The sequence below is a fragment of the Elephantulus edwardii genome, unplaced genomic scaffold, assembly GCF_000299155.1.
Source record: "Elephantulus edwardii isolate Elephantulus edwardi_28Jun2011 unplaced genomic scaffold, EleEdw1.0 scaffold00169, whole genome shotgun sequence".
Classification (NCBI taxonomy): domain Eukaryota; kingdom Metazoa; phylum Chordata; class Mammalia; order Macroscelidea; family Macroscelididae; genus Elephantulus; species Elephantulus edwardii.
In genome coordinates, this window is record NW_006399919.1 from 4,688,793 (window position 1) to 4,702,814 (window position 14,022).

At 43.9% G+C, this 14,022-nt stretch overlaps 1 protein-coding gene across 1 annotated transcript in view; it reads left to right on the forward strand.

Annotated features, from left to right (window-relative positions):
• The first annotated feature begins 7 nt into the window (after positions 1-7).
• Positions 8-14,022, forward strand: part of HPS3 (Hermansky-Pudlak syndrome 3) — a 47,529-nt gene continuing 33,514 nt past the window's right edge. The window contains exons 1-4 of the mRNA XM_006895573.1: positions 8-65; positions 5,777-6,271; positions 6,880-7,051; positions 7,151-7,236. Coding sequence (XP_006895635.1) covers positions 6,160-6,271; positions 6,880-7,051; positions 7,151-7,236 — 370 coding nt within the window. The 5' untranslated portion in view covers positions 8-65; positions 5,777-6,159. The remainder of the gene's footprint in view (positions 66-5,776; positions 6,272-6,879; positions 7,052-7,150; positions 7,237-14,022) is intronic.

A 14,022-nucleotide genomic window follows, 5' to 3' on the forward strand; every position in this document is an offset into this window, starting at 1 on the left:
GTGCCGGCCGCGGGGCGCCTTCTCCACGCCGGGCCGGGTGCTGCGCCTGGCCTACAGCGCGGCCGGTGAGTCGCTGCGCCGAGCCGGGCGCGCTGTCCGGCGGGGCTGGCCACGCCCAGGGTGGCCGTGGAGGGCTCGGTGACCACAGGTGGGAGCTGGGGCGCCTCCTTCCCGGACGCTTCCTTCGGGAAGGCGGTGGAGCAGGGGCCTCGCATCTTCTCTCCACCTTTCTCGTCCCCCTTTTTCCTCTTTCCTTTCTCCTATAATAGGAATTTCAGACCTAACACTCAAGTAGGAACAAGGACATCCCAACCTCCAGGGACTCCCAGCGTCAGCAGTTACCCTAACGCGTGGTTGCCCTTTGTCAAATCTGCTGCGATCTTGTTCACATTTATGTCGATGTTTATTGTTCATTAGCCCTAACGCGGGGACTTCACCTCTGTGGGGTCTGTTTTCTCCCTGAATTGTGAAGGACTACTAAGGGGTGCTGTGTAGATGCCCATTTTAGGGAAAGCCACAATTAAAAATAGGTCAAATTGTAGACGAATTTACTGATTTCATGAACTGCCCAATATACTTAAGGTTGGAGTCAGAATCAGAACTTTCAAGAAGGATGAAGAGTACATTGGTAGAGCTGAGGTCCTGATTGTTGTTGTTATGTGCCATCGAGTCGTTTGCGACTCATAGTGGCTCTATGTACAAGAGCTCTAAACGCCGTTCTATCCTGTGCCAACCTCGCCGTCTCAAACATTCATTCCCACCACTCCAGTCACAGAATCTATATATGTCATCAAGGGTCTTCCTCTCCGGCGCCGTCCCTCCACTCTGCCAAACATGATGTCCCTCTCCAAGGACCAGTCCCTCCTTGCAACATGCCCAAAGTATGTCAGAGGAAGCTTCAGAATCCTTGACTCCAAGGAGCATTCTGGCTTCCCCCTCTCTATGACAAACCTGGTTGTTCTCCTAGCAGTCCATGGTATAGTCAACACTCTTCTCCAGCACCGCAGCTCAAAGGCATAAATTCTCTTTCTATCATCCCTATTCACACTGTACAACTCTCCGATGCATAGCACGTAATTGCAAAGACTATAGCCTGGATCAGGCACACCTTAGTCTCCAGCCTGACGTCGTTGCACTTCAGTACTCTTGAGGTGCTGATAGAACTCCTGAAAGACTGCAGGTCTTTATCTGCAGCTTATTGGGTGAAGGTTTATGGAAAACATTTGTGCTCAGTTGCTGTAAACAAAAAACGAACTGTTGATTCCCAGACATTGAGATTTAGTGGCTTAAAATCCAGGCTTATCATGCATGGTATCTGACCTTTATTTTGTCAAGTAAAAATACATACTTCTAAAAAAATTTTCAATGCTACTATTCAGTATCATCGTTATTTACAAACAGAAAAACAGCCGCAAACGTAGGATGAAATTAGTTTTGTAAGTGACTTAGTCTACTGTCCCTAGTTTTTCTCTTTGACTAGTGAAACTCTCAAATAGAGGCCTGTACTGCTCCACAGGCCTGTTTGAACACCATAGATTATATCTCTGTGTTCCTTTTCTGCAGTACAATTTTAGGACAAGTATTTGAGTTGTGACTGTCATAAAATAATCTTGGTTTTGGTGTTAAAAAAATCCACTTATCATGGGCGGCCTTTCACGATACTGATCATTTTCTTTGTCACCTATTTCCTCTTTTACACAGGGGATTTCTCATTTTTAAGATTGGTAGGGGAGTCCATGAGGAGTTGCACTACTACCCCCATAGTGACCCTTCTCTGGTGATTTGAATCCAGTAACAGCTTCTCAGGGTGATCTCTTCTGGGACTATTTACCACCTCAGAAAACCCTTTTAAGGTTCATTATGAGTCAGTCTCAACTTGACAGCAGTGAGCTTGAGTTATTTTAATTCATTGGCAGTCCCCAGTGTGTGTGTGTGTGTGTGTGTGTGTGTGTGTGGTGTGTTTATGTAAATGAGAAATACTGATTTACATAATTTGCCCCATTCTCCCAAATTTACTCCTAGAATTGGAAATAACAAGAGTTACATGCTCCTTTCACTTCCTTGTTTGTCATTTGTGGTGATTTAGGGCTCAGAATTATCACTGCCTGGAGATCTTAAAAAACACACAATGTCAGTGGATGGATTTGAGGCGAGTCTAGTGTTCAGCCAGGATTGAGAGCCACTGACTTCCAGCCACACTGCCAACAAGAAGTCACGAGTCATGTGGTATCGTGCATTATTAATAAAGCTTTGAAGAACAAAGGTGTTTTATAATCTACTTGGCTGGTTTAAAAAAAGTTCAAGTCATGTGGGACAGCGTCAGTGTGGGCCATGTAGCTCCAGGGTACTTTTAGTCTGTGGCCTGGTCTTCCGCCTGTAGCTGGAGCTTCTGTTCGTCCGTGCATGACTGAGCATAAATAGACCTGTCTCCAGGCTATCGCTGAGGCTGGGTAACATTTCCTCTTTGCTTTCTTCCCTCACTCTCATCAGTAACTGAGACCTGGGATCTGCTAATTCAAGCACTCTGTGTCCCTCCACTGTGACAATCACTCCCCAGACCAGAGTCTTACATTAGCCATTTATATTTATTGAAAAGACTTCATTGGCCTCTTACTCATATAGAAAATGTTTACAATTTTATCTCACTAGAATTTTTTGTTTATTTTTTTTAAATAGCAGTCAGTTTATTAAAAATATTTAATATTGGCTTCCCATATTTCCCCCCTTTTGTTTTTATCATAATTATGTTATTATCTAGATGAGCATGTTTATTTTTTTAATACACCTCTGGGATCTGTATCCGTCAGCGTCCTGTAGAGAAATGTGTGAACTCGTGTGTGTGTGTGTGTGTGTGTGTGTGTGTGTGCACCTCTGCCTGTCCTCCACCTGTCTGTCAGCTTGCTGCACTGTGTTGGCTTGCATGGTGCTGTGACGCTGGAAAGAAATCACCTGTAATTTCATTTTCAGCAGATTTCTTATTCTTCATCTAGTACTTGTTCTTTTCTTGAAAACAAAATACAAATAGTTTTTTAAATAACAAAACTTAGTCTCATTTTGTGGAAAATGTCCAAAGAGTCCTGAAAATGTTAGAATTGACTGACATTTCTAATACTCATTTCCCTTCCCATCTCTCTCTGCACTTGCTTGCCTGGTGGAGAACCCAGTGCATTCACAGCAGTGTTTCCATTTCAGCCCAGCGGGAAAGGGCTGCTTGACTTAATGGTGTTAGAATCATAGTTTCTGCTTTTGTTACATCCCTGACTTAACTGCCTCTCCTCCACTCATTCTAAAGACATAAATTAACACCCTTTACTAAAATGGTGAGGAGCTCTGGTGACCTACAGGTAAGAATGTGCACTGCCATCCTGAAGGCATGTGATTCACATCCACCAGCTCCTCTGTGGGCAGTCTCTGTCCTAACTAGAGGATCGTCTTGGGAAGAAGGAGGGTCTCTCTTCTGTACAGATTTAGAGCCTGGGAACCTGGTGGAACATTTCTGTGACTGAGAACAGACTTGATGACAATGGGATTCATATATAAGAAATACACATTGAACAATCTAAAGAAGATGGAATACTTGTAGAAGAAAAACTACATCACTGATAATAAGCATTGAAAAAATGTTTAGCTGTATAAACGGTCTGGGACTAGAAATGTTAATAGCTGTGAAATTCCACTTTTATTCTTTTACATAGAATCAGTGCTGGAGAGATTGGGGAAATAGGTTTGTTCAAATAAACGTACCAGTGAAGCTGGTTATGTCTGCTGTCTGTTTGCTGACAATGAACAGCAACACCCTGATGAGAGTAAGCATGAGGAAAACACACCACTCTGGAGACACACCGCTCCAGTAGCCATTCAGAGAGCTGATCCAGCTCAACTCTATAGGGGGCTGCAGTGCACTTATATATGAGCAAGAAACAGGAAAACAGCACAGGGTAGGCTTACAGACATGGGACATGCAGCTTGGTCAGGAGAACCTCAGCCTCATGCGGACTACTCCCAGTTCAACAGATGTAGCAGCCATCTTCCCAGGTTGTGACTTAACTAGAGCTAGGTGATCTGTCCTGGCCAGAGGCTCTCCTTTCCTCCCCAACATTCCCCAACACTGGTAATATGAAATTCTGGTGGCCTAGTCTTTAGTATGGATTGCCCTACCATGTTGTGTACCTTTGAGTTGGAACCAACCATAGCTGACCCTCCAGTGAGTTTTCAGAGGTAATGAATCACATGGGAGGAGATTGCTCATCCTTCTCCCGTGGAGCAGCCTTGAACCATGTGCCTTTGGGATTGCAGCACAGCTTCTTGCCACTAGGCCACCAGAGCTCCCTTAACATTACTAAATCAAAGGTCTTCATTATGGTGCCAATAGATAATATCATGATACATAGAGAAAGGTTTGAAGCTGTCACTGATTTCATCCTGGTTGGATCATCAGCATCTTTGGCACCAGCAGCCAGGAGATAGCAGACATTGCTGTGGGCAAGGCCACTGTCAGAGACTTCTCCAAAATCCTTAAGAGCAATGATGTCAGCTTGAAGACTAAGTGTACCTGATTCAGATAGTGGTTTTTTCAATCACCTGCTTGCTATACATCTGAGATCTGGATGGTGAATAAGGATGCCTTTGAGTTGTGGTGTTAGAGAAGAGTACTGAGTATCCATGAGCAAAGAAAAATGTCTTGAAAAAAGTGCAGGCAGAATGTTCCTTGGAGGCAAAGATGACAAAACTCTGACTTTCATACTTTGAACATTTTGCTAGGAGAGGCTCTTCCTTGGAAAGGGACATCATGCTTAGAAAGTTTGAGGGTCAGCAAAAGAGAGGAAGACCCCCCCCCCCCAAGGAGGTGGATTGACACAGTGACTGCAGCAGTGGACTCAAGTGTATCAGAGATGATGAGGATTGCACAGGAAAGGGCAGGATTCAGGTCTGGTTCATAGGGTTGTTATGAGTTGCACCTAGCAACAGCAATAGATGTAAGAAGCTGTGCTGCATTCCCAAAGGCACACAGTTCTAATCCAGCAAGCTGCACTCCACAAAATGATGGGCCATCTCCTTCCGCGTGATTTACTGTTTCTGGAGGTTTGCATTTAACAGTAACAACCAGTTTGGAAAAAGATAACATGTTTATAAAAAAAGGTTGAGGATTGGCAGTGGAGAAAAAGACCCTCAAAAAGGTGGATCCACACAGCAACTAACAATAGGCTCAGGCATATCAGAGATGATGAAGGTGGCATAGAAAAGAGGGCAAGGTGCAGATCTGTTTTTCATAGTATATCTATGAGTCGACTCAGCAGCACCTAACAATGATAATTAGGGTCTGAACAAAGTAGGTGCAACTGTGGGCTCAAGCATATCAGCAATTCCGAGGGTGGTGCCAGGCAATGTAGCGTTTCTGTGTAAGCCATACAAGGAGTTAATAGTTTAAGACTCTAAAATAAGAGTGTATTATATTGCAGATTATAAATGCCTAATGCCAGTTAGAACTGCTAATAACTGAGATCCCGTGAGAGTTTTGTCCTTCTAACCCTTTGATTGGGGAGTTCATTCTAGGGTTCCTGTTATGTCCATTGAGTCAGAACTGACTCATAGCTGGCCTGCTGGCAGGTTCTCAGGGGCAGCAAATTGTGTGAGCCTTTGAGCTGATAGTGCAACTTCTTACCACTAAGCCACCAGGGCTCCCTAGGATTCCTGTCTGCTGATAAACCCTTTCCATGGCAGCAAGGTGGAGGTTAAATGTCAATTTCGAAATTCTAATGATAATTTTCCTTTGCAGGAGACTATTTGGTGGCAATTGAAGAGAAAAACAAAGCTACATTTCTTCGTGCCTATGTGAACTGGAGAAGTAAAAGGACTGAAACCTCTCGTGTGTGTGTCCGAATGGTGGGGCACAATGTGGAGGCCCCCTTCTGTGAAACCTTCAGAGACCAGATGTCCATCATCGAAATGCCCCTCTCCGAAGCCCCCTTATGCGTTTCCTGTTGCCCTGTGAAAGGAGACCTTCTTGTTGGTTAAACAAATAAGTTAGTCTTGTTTAGTTTGACCTACCAGGTCATTACTGAGGAATTCTCAATACTGGACTTTGAACGCTCATTAATTATTCATGTAGAGAATATCACCCCCGTAGAAATTTCTTTCTGTGCTGGTTATGTTGCTGTTATGTCGGATTTAGAAGTCTTAATCCTAAAACTAGACTCCAACCCTAAAAATGATGAGACTGTGAACCACCATCCCCGGAAGACCAACACTCCAGTGAAAAAGACACAAGAAGGTAAATGATGTGAAGTTTAATTTGTTTTCTTGTTTATGTGTAGAGGAAAAAAATCCTTACCTCTTAGGATCTTTGAAAGGCTCCCTCTGAATGCAGGATTCTAAGCCATAGTATAGATTCATTTATTACTCCTGCAGTACAGGATTTGGATTTATTACCTGGCTATGTAGATTTTATTCCATAGCACATAAAAAGACATTTCTGCATTTGTCAGTTAACCCTACCAGTGAGCTTAATTTTCCTCATCTACAAAATGAGCATGAGGATACCTAACCTGTATTAGTTTATTGTGAAGAATTGATGACAATTAACATTTTTCAAAACTGTCAGGTCCTTACTGTGAAGTTGGAACCCACTCAAAGCTTACCTTCCATTGAGTTTCTGAAGCTGTAAATCTCAGGGGAGGAAATGACCTTCTCTCTCCCTTGGAGCGGCAGGGAGAAGTACAGTGCCTTGTAAATACAGGAGATGTTGCTGGGTGTGTTTCCAACCTGCTGTATGAATGAATGTGTCTGTTTAATTGATGGAGGATGCTCTGCTCTGACTCCTATGTTTCATTCAAGAAGTTAGTAGAACTTGACGTTAAACTTAATTTTTTTTTCTTTAAGTCATCAGTTATGACTCTTCCCAGCTTGAGGCTGACGACTTTGTTATGTGCCAGAAGCCCCTGGAACTTCTTGGTGAAAAAAGCCAGCAGTCTGGAATATCTGTTACACTAGAGTCAACGGGAGTAACTGATGAAAAAATGCAGTATTTCCATGTCCAGCATTTGCTCTACCGGTATCTACAGGCTTTTTATGTGTCAGTGTTTAATGTATGTTTACTTGGTGAAAACGCATGGAGATAAGTTCACCCCCCTTCCCTCTTTTTCATCCACAGACGCTTTACTCCTGATATTTCACCCTATGTGTTGTCTGATGATATCAGATTGCATTCCCTTCAGCTGCTCCCCATTTACCACACAGGTGAGGCTGCCAGTGCTGCTGTGTGGGGGAGGGGGGAAGAGGCTCTGCCTGGGAGTGGGTACCATCGTGGACACTGAGTCTGGCTCTTCGACTGAGCCTCCCTGTGAATTTGGACAAGAACCAAGAACCTCATTCATAATTACGGCATTTCTTCAAGGACACAGTTTTTAAGTCAGGACAGCACACTTGAAGCTTCAAGTCCGTGCTACAGAGCTCCCTTAGTCCTGCCAATTATGGTGTCTGCTCTGCCTCCCCCCCCCAGTCCTTCAGCAGACCTGTGTAGGCACAATGAAGGCCAGTCATATCTGTAGGGAGAGGCTGGGGAAAAGGTATGACAGACAAAAATCATACCCCGTCTGGAAGGGGTCATTGGGCTCTGAAAGGGAAATTGGAGCTGTTGTTTATCTGCATTTCAGCTGGGTATTTTGCAGAACACTGTGATGGCACTGTGAGCAAGGTCCGAGAATGTGGACTGAACAGAAATTTATTCAAAGTTGTGATTGTCACCCTCAGGCTTTTACAAATACTTGTGCACAGACGCCGTGTGCTAGAGATTCTCACATACCTGGGCGAGCCTAACGGACAGCCAGGTTTGAAAAGCAGCAATGGGCCCTGTCCTTAGTCCTTTTCTGCTTAACATTTTTAGAGGTTTCCTAGAGAAACAATATCATTTCAATCTGATTTAATGTTTGTAACCCTATTTATTCATTAACAAATAATTGTTTGGTAACTATAATTTTGAGTGCTGTATTGACTACCAGGAAACCAGTTATGAGCAAAAGTAGGCAGAGTCCTTGTACCCTGGGCCTTTGCTCTGTTGTGTGCCGTCAAGTCAGAACTGAACCATTGCTTACCCTCTAGTGAGTGTGCAGAGGTAGCACATCGTATGAGAGGCTATTACCCATCCTCCATGGAGCAGCTGGTGGATACGAACTGCACACCTTTGGGATTGGCCTGTAGCTCAGGACATGAGATAGACCAGAGGCCTCTTCTCACATAGGACCATTCAGTGGAAGAATGGCCACATCATCATTGCTGTCTTGGGACATGACCTATTGGATGACCCTAATCAGAAGAGCCTCTGTTTTACTATCTCTCAGCTGCCGTCCACACTTGCACACAGAGCATTACCAATGTCAAGTACACCATTTGAATCCACCAACTGCTCCATGAGAGAAAATGGGCAGTCTCCTGTGTGATTTACTGCCTCTGAAAACCTGCTGGAGGGTCAACCATGGGTCTGTTCAGACTTCCCGGTACAAAGCAGCCACCACCTCCTCTAGGAAGTCTCTGATTCTCCCCCGCTGGGTTTCATGTAGGTTTTTCCTGAGCCTGCGCTGCTTTATATCTTGTCTGGAATTATTGTTAGCTGCCATCAAGTTGACTGTAACTCATAGCAACCCCGTGAACCACAGATCTGAACCTTGGACCACCCTACCCCATCCTCTCAGTCTTTGATGTGCTCCAGTCTTTTGTAGTCATAGCTAAACCTGAAACCAGACCTCCTGATGTAAAGGCAGTGCTGACTCATACTGGCCCCGAAGGAGACAGTGGAACTGCCCTGTGTGGCATCCGAGACAGTAATCCTTTCCCGAGCTTAGTGCCACAGCTTCGCCCTCTGCAGAGCAGGTAGTGGGTTTGCACCTTGTGACCAGCGGCAGAGCGCTTGACCACTGGCCTTCAGTTTCCTTCTAGTGGAGAGAAGGGATCTAAATAGAAAAAAAGTGTGAGGGAATATATGCTTATATAGTCACTTGCTGCCTGCTCTGTGAGCACCATAAACAAAAGATCCTGGGCTCATCTTGGGGTCCAGGAAGGGTTCTTAGGAAGTGGGTCTGAATTAGGGCTAACTCGGGAGTGGGAACTTGTGTGGGGGCGATGGAGACAGCTTGCCACACAGAGGAAGCAACCTGAGTTCTGTCAAGGAAGGAGGGTGTTCTGTATGAGGAACTGAGACCTGCAAGACCAGGGACAGTGGAGCGAGGGAGGAGAGTGCCGAGAGACGGCCTTTGCTTCAGAACCTTGTACGTGAAGAGCAGTGCGGACACTGCGTGGTACCAAGGTGTGTGTGCACTGTGCGCAGTGGGTAGTGATGTTATTTTTTTGCGTATCTGTATATTAGAGGAGGGAGGTAGTGCTGTTGTGTTTGTGAAAAGGAATGAAGTGTGTGTGTGTTGGAGTTTGATGATTAGGAGAGCCAGGGCAATATCTGATTTGCTTTCACAGTAAAATTGCTCTAGTTGTCATGCAAAGAAAGCATCTAGAATAAACAGACAACCAACAAGTATTCTGTCCAGCAGCAGATGACAGGATCTCTAAAAGTCTGGCTTAGAACATATTATCTGGGAGGCTGCGCTCTTAAGAGGAGAATTGTGGCATCAGGATTGGTGGAAGATTCATCACCACTCTGTATTATGCAGATGACACAACCCTGCTTGCTAAAACTGAGAAGGACCTATAACGCTTGTTGCAAAAGGTCGAGGACTGCAGCCTTCAATATGGGTTGAGGCTCAATATCAAGAAAACAAAGATTCTCACCACTGTGCCGATTGGCAGCATTATGATAGATGATGATGAGTTTGAGATTGTTCACAGCTTTAGTTTGGTTGGCTCCACAATCAGCAGTCTTGGCACCAGCAGTCAGGAAAGCAAAAAATTAATTGCACTGGGACAATCTGCTGTCAGGGACCTCTCCAGAGTATTGAGAAGCAACAATGACAGTCTAGAGACTAGGGTGTACCTGATACAGGGTATGGTCTTTGCAATTACTTGCTATGCATCAGAGAGCTGGATAATGATGACTAAGGATGAAAGAAGAGGAAACAATGCCTTTGAATTGTGGTGCTGGAATAGAGTCTTGAACATTCCATGGACCACCAAGAAAACAAATAGGTCTATCTTGGAGAGGGTAAAACAAGTTTCTTCTTGAAGGCAAAGATTGTGAAGCTCCATCTCATATACTTTGGGCATGTGGACAGGAGGGACAGATCCTTGGAGAAGGACATCGAATGGTGGAGGGACAGCACAGGAGAGGAAGACCCCAGATGAGATGGAGCGACACAGTAACTGGGACAATGGGGACAGGCATGTCGGAGTCAGTGAGACCAGCTCAGGACAGGGCAGGCTTCAGAGCTGTTGTACTTAGGGTCACTATGAGTTGCACACAACTCGATGGCACCTAACATTACCAATGAGTCAGAACTAAATCATGGTACCTCTCCACTGGGTTTCTGAGGCCATAAATCACATGAGTGGAGTCTATTCATCCTTCTCTTGCAGTTGCGGGTGGGTTTGAATTACAAGAGGTGCCACTTCTGGTTAGAAGCACAACTCCCTACAGAACAGGCTACTACAGTTCCCAAATTTTATAAAGATTTCAAAAAGACAGCAACTAGAGATAACCAGCCCACACTGCATACAAGGTACCTGCTTTGATTTAAGTATTATTCTACCACGAAAAGAAATTGAAATCATTTTCCTGGCTGCAACTTCCACAAAGCCACCCAGCAGCTAAAATACCTCAGGTATTTAAAAACAGGAACTACAGTAAATCCTCTTACTATGCGACACATTAAATGTTTCTCAAGCTTCTGTTATCCTCATATATTTTCATGTTTTTCAACATTCATGTACTATCTTTACTACTATTTTTTTTTCCTTAAATCAGTATTTTTAATAGACATGCTTCCATTTACACACTTATCATGGGTGGAAATACTAGGCATTTTGTATAAACATGGGAGAATCATAAAAATCCCTCAAAAAGTAAAGAATCGTATTACAAGAATCTGGAACAAGAGGTACATTGCAAAGAGGACTGGCGGAGGGGGAGAAAAAGGGGAAGAAAGAAGGTATGTACAATGAATGACTTAAAATTATTAAAAAAGAGAAGTAAAAAGTCATCTTAAATTCTAGTAAGATAGGTTGCCAGCCAACACTCTAAACTTGGAGCCTACTATTCAACCAAAAAGAAGAAAAGTATTTCAACTATTAAAGACATGTTCACAAACAAAAAAAGGTGTTCCAAACTAGCACAAAGGTGAGACTTACAGGCTTGACAATGAATGACCTCCTCCACTACATTCAATACTGAATAATGTTGTTGTTAAGTGCCCTCGAGTTGCCTATGTACAACAGCCCTAAACCCTGCTCTATCCTGTGCCAATCTCACTGTCTTTGTCACATCTACTCCCATTACTCAAGTCACTGAATCAATCCATCTCACTGAGGGTCTTCCTCTCCTGCACTGTCCTTCCACCCTCCCAAGCATGACATTCCTCTCCAAGGACTGGTCCCTCCTTGCAACATGTCCAAAGTATGTCAGACGAAGCTTCAGAATCCTTGCCTCCAAGGAGTAGCCTGCTTTCACCCTCTCCAGGTCAAACCTGTTTGTTCTCTTAGTATTCCATGGTACATTCAATACTCTTCTCTAACACCATAGCTCAAAGACATTAATTCTCCTATCCTTCCTAGTCATTGTTCAGCTCTCTGATGTATAGCAAGCGATTGTATCAGGCGCACCTTTGTCTCCAGAGTGACAACGTTGCTCTTTAGTACTCTGGTGAGGTCTCTGACAGCAGACTTTCCCAATACAATTAGTCTTTTAATTTCCTGGTTGCTGGTGCCAAGACTGCTGATTGTGGAGTCGAACAAGTTGAAATTGTTAAGAACCTCAGTTTCCTCTGCATCTGTCATGGTCCATGGCCCAGTGGGGAGAATGAGTCTGAATTTTTGTAGATTTTCAAATGTGCACAGGGAACGTGTGCAGAATGGAGCGAATGCTCACACTGTGCTTCTGTAGGAAGGGCTGGAGGACTGTTAGGATTCTGCCTGGATGAATGAGTGGTCTGCCGTGCAGGAGAGAAATCGGGCGTGTCGGTTGAGAAAGGTACCGGGACCCTAAGTGGGACCCTTCCAGGACGTTGAGTCTCATTAGTGTGATGGAGAATTGTCTAACACTTGTCTAGGATGTTGGAAAAGCTTGACTTATAAAATGAGAAAGAGTTGAAGCAGCAGCCAAATGATTCTTTCTCAAGAAGGATTTAGCATGCAGATTTTTGGTGACAGCTTCAGTATAGAAAGCAGGAATGATGTTATCTTTAGAAATTGTAATGGCTCTTCATCCTGCTTATTGTGAGAGGGAGTACTTTGTTTACCTGGTCCTGTGCCTTGGAAGATAGAGGGGAGTAGGGGGAGTCCTGTACCTTACCACATGGAGGGCTGCCTGTAAGAGACTGCTGGGTGGAGAAGCCTCTGTCTCCACAGAGGAAGTGGTGACAGCTCCCCCAGAACCAGAACAAAGATGAGGGAACTTTATGCTTCTGCCACTGCTCCCTGTAATCTGTTCTCTGTGCAGCAGCCAGTGTTCTTTTTAAGTCCTAGATTGGTGCTTAAAGCTCTCCATTGGTTTTTCATAGCACTTGAAATAAAATTACAAATCTTTTCCATGGCCTACGTGACCTTAATCTAAGTGGCTTTTCTCTGCTGCTCAGTTCTGTCAAGTGCACTCTGTTTAAGGGCTTGTTATTTGCCCTTCCTGTGCTTGGGACATACTTGCCTCAGATTTCAAGTTGCTGGCTGCTTTTAGTCATTTGACTCACAGCTCAGATGAAGCCTCAGCACAGAGGACTTGCCTGACCTGTTTAGAATACTCACTCACCCCCTCTTCTGCACGTTGGAATTGCTTTGAGTGTTCCCTGCCACTGGACCAGAAGCTCTGTGGAAGCAGTTGCCTTGTCTAGAACTGTGGCATTTGGCAGGAACTTGACTGTGTGCTGAACACACAAGTGAAGGGATCATTAGTACCTGATTTGAGTTGGGCCCTACTGGATTAGAGTTTTTAGAAGGGGAGATTTCAGCAAGATATTACCAGGAGGAACCTGTATATATAATAAGGTGTAAATCGTCTTGTGTGTTAGGGGATTAGTAACTGTCTGTTTGGCTAACGTGTATAGGAGAGGAAATAGATGTTTCTTCTGGCCAGTTGTGGAGAGTTAGACTTTCTTCCTTTATCAATGAATGTCCTTTCATCCTGTTTTGTAAATGTTGATAGTGGGAAAATTTTGAACATATGTACATACAGAGAAAATAGTACCTTGAAGCCCTTGTGCCTGTTGCATAACTTCACCAGTGTTGTATTATGACCATCTTTGTCAATAAATATTTCCGTAGATCTCTCTAAAAAGGAGAATTCTTTTCCATAATACTGTTTTAAATGTCAAAAACCCCACAGACTTTGAATATTGAACTAGATATTGTTTGTTGTTGTTGGTTGCCGTCGAGTCTAGCACGACATAGCAAATCTATGTAGAAAAGAGCTTAAGCCTGTTTTATAACTATTTAGTCATTTCTCTAAATTCACAGAGTTTCCAAAGGCATGTTATTTAGGAAGTGAATGCCACTCCTACTTCCAAACCTGTCTTAAACTGAGAGCTCCACTAAACACTGTCCACCATGGGTAACATGGCATTTGACACACCTGACATTGTATAGGGTTCATCATCACAATAACCCCAGTTTATCTCTGTATAACAAATTGACGGACCAGTGCCATACCACTTTAGAAGAATGTTCTTCCAAAATAACACTAGGGTCAGGGTCACAGGCCCTTGGGGCCCAACTGACTTTGAAATACAAAGGCCTTCCACTAGGTTCTGTTGACTCTAAACAAGATACTTAAATAATAAACAATCAACCATAGTTATACAACTTAAAATCTTGTTATGTTCCCTGGAGTCCTTGCCACCCATAGCAAGCCTGTGTACAGTACCTCTGAACCCTGCCTTA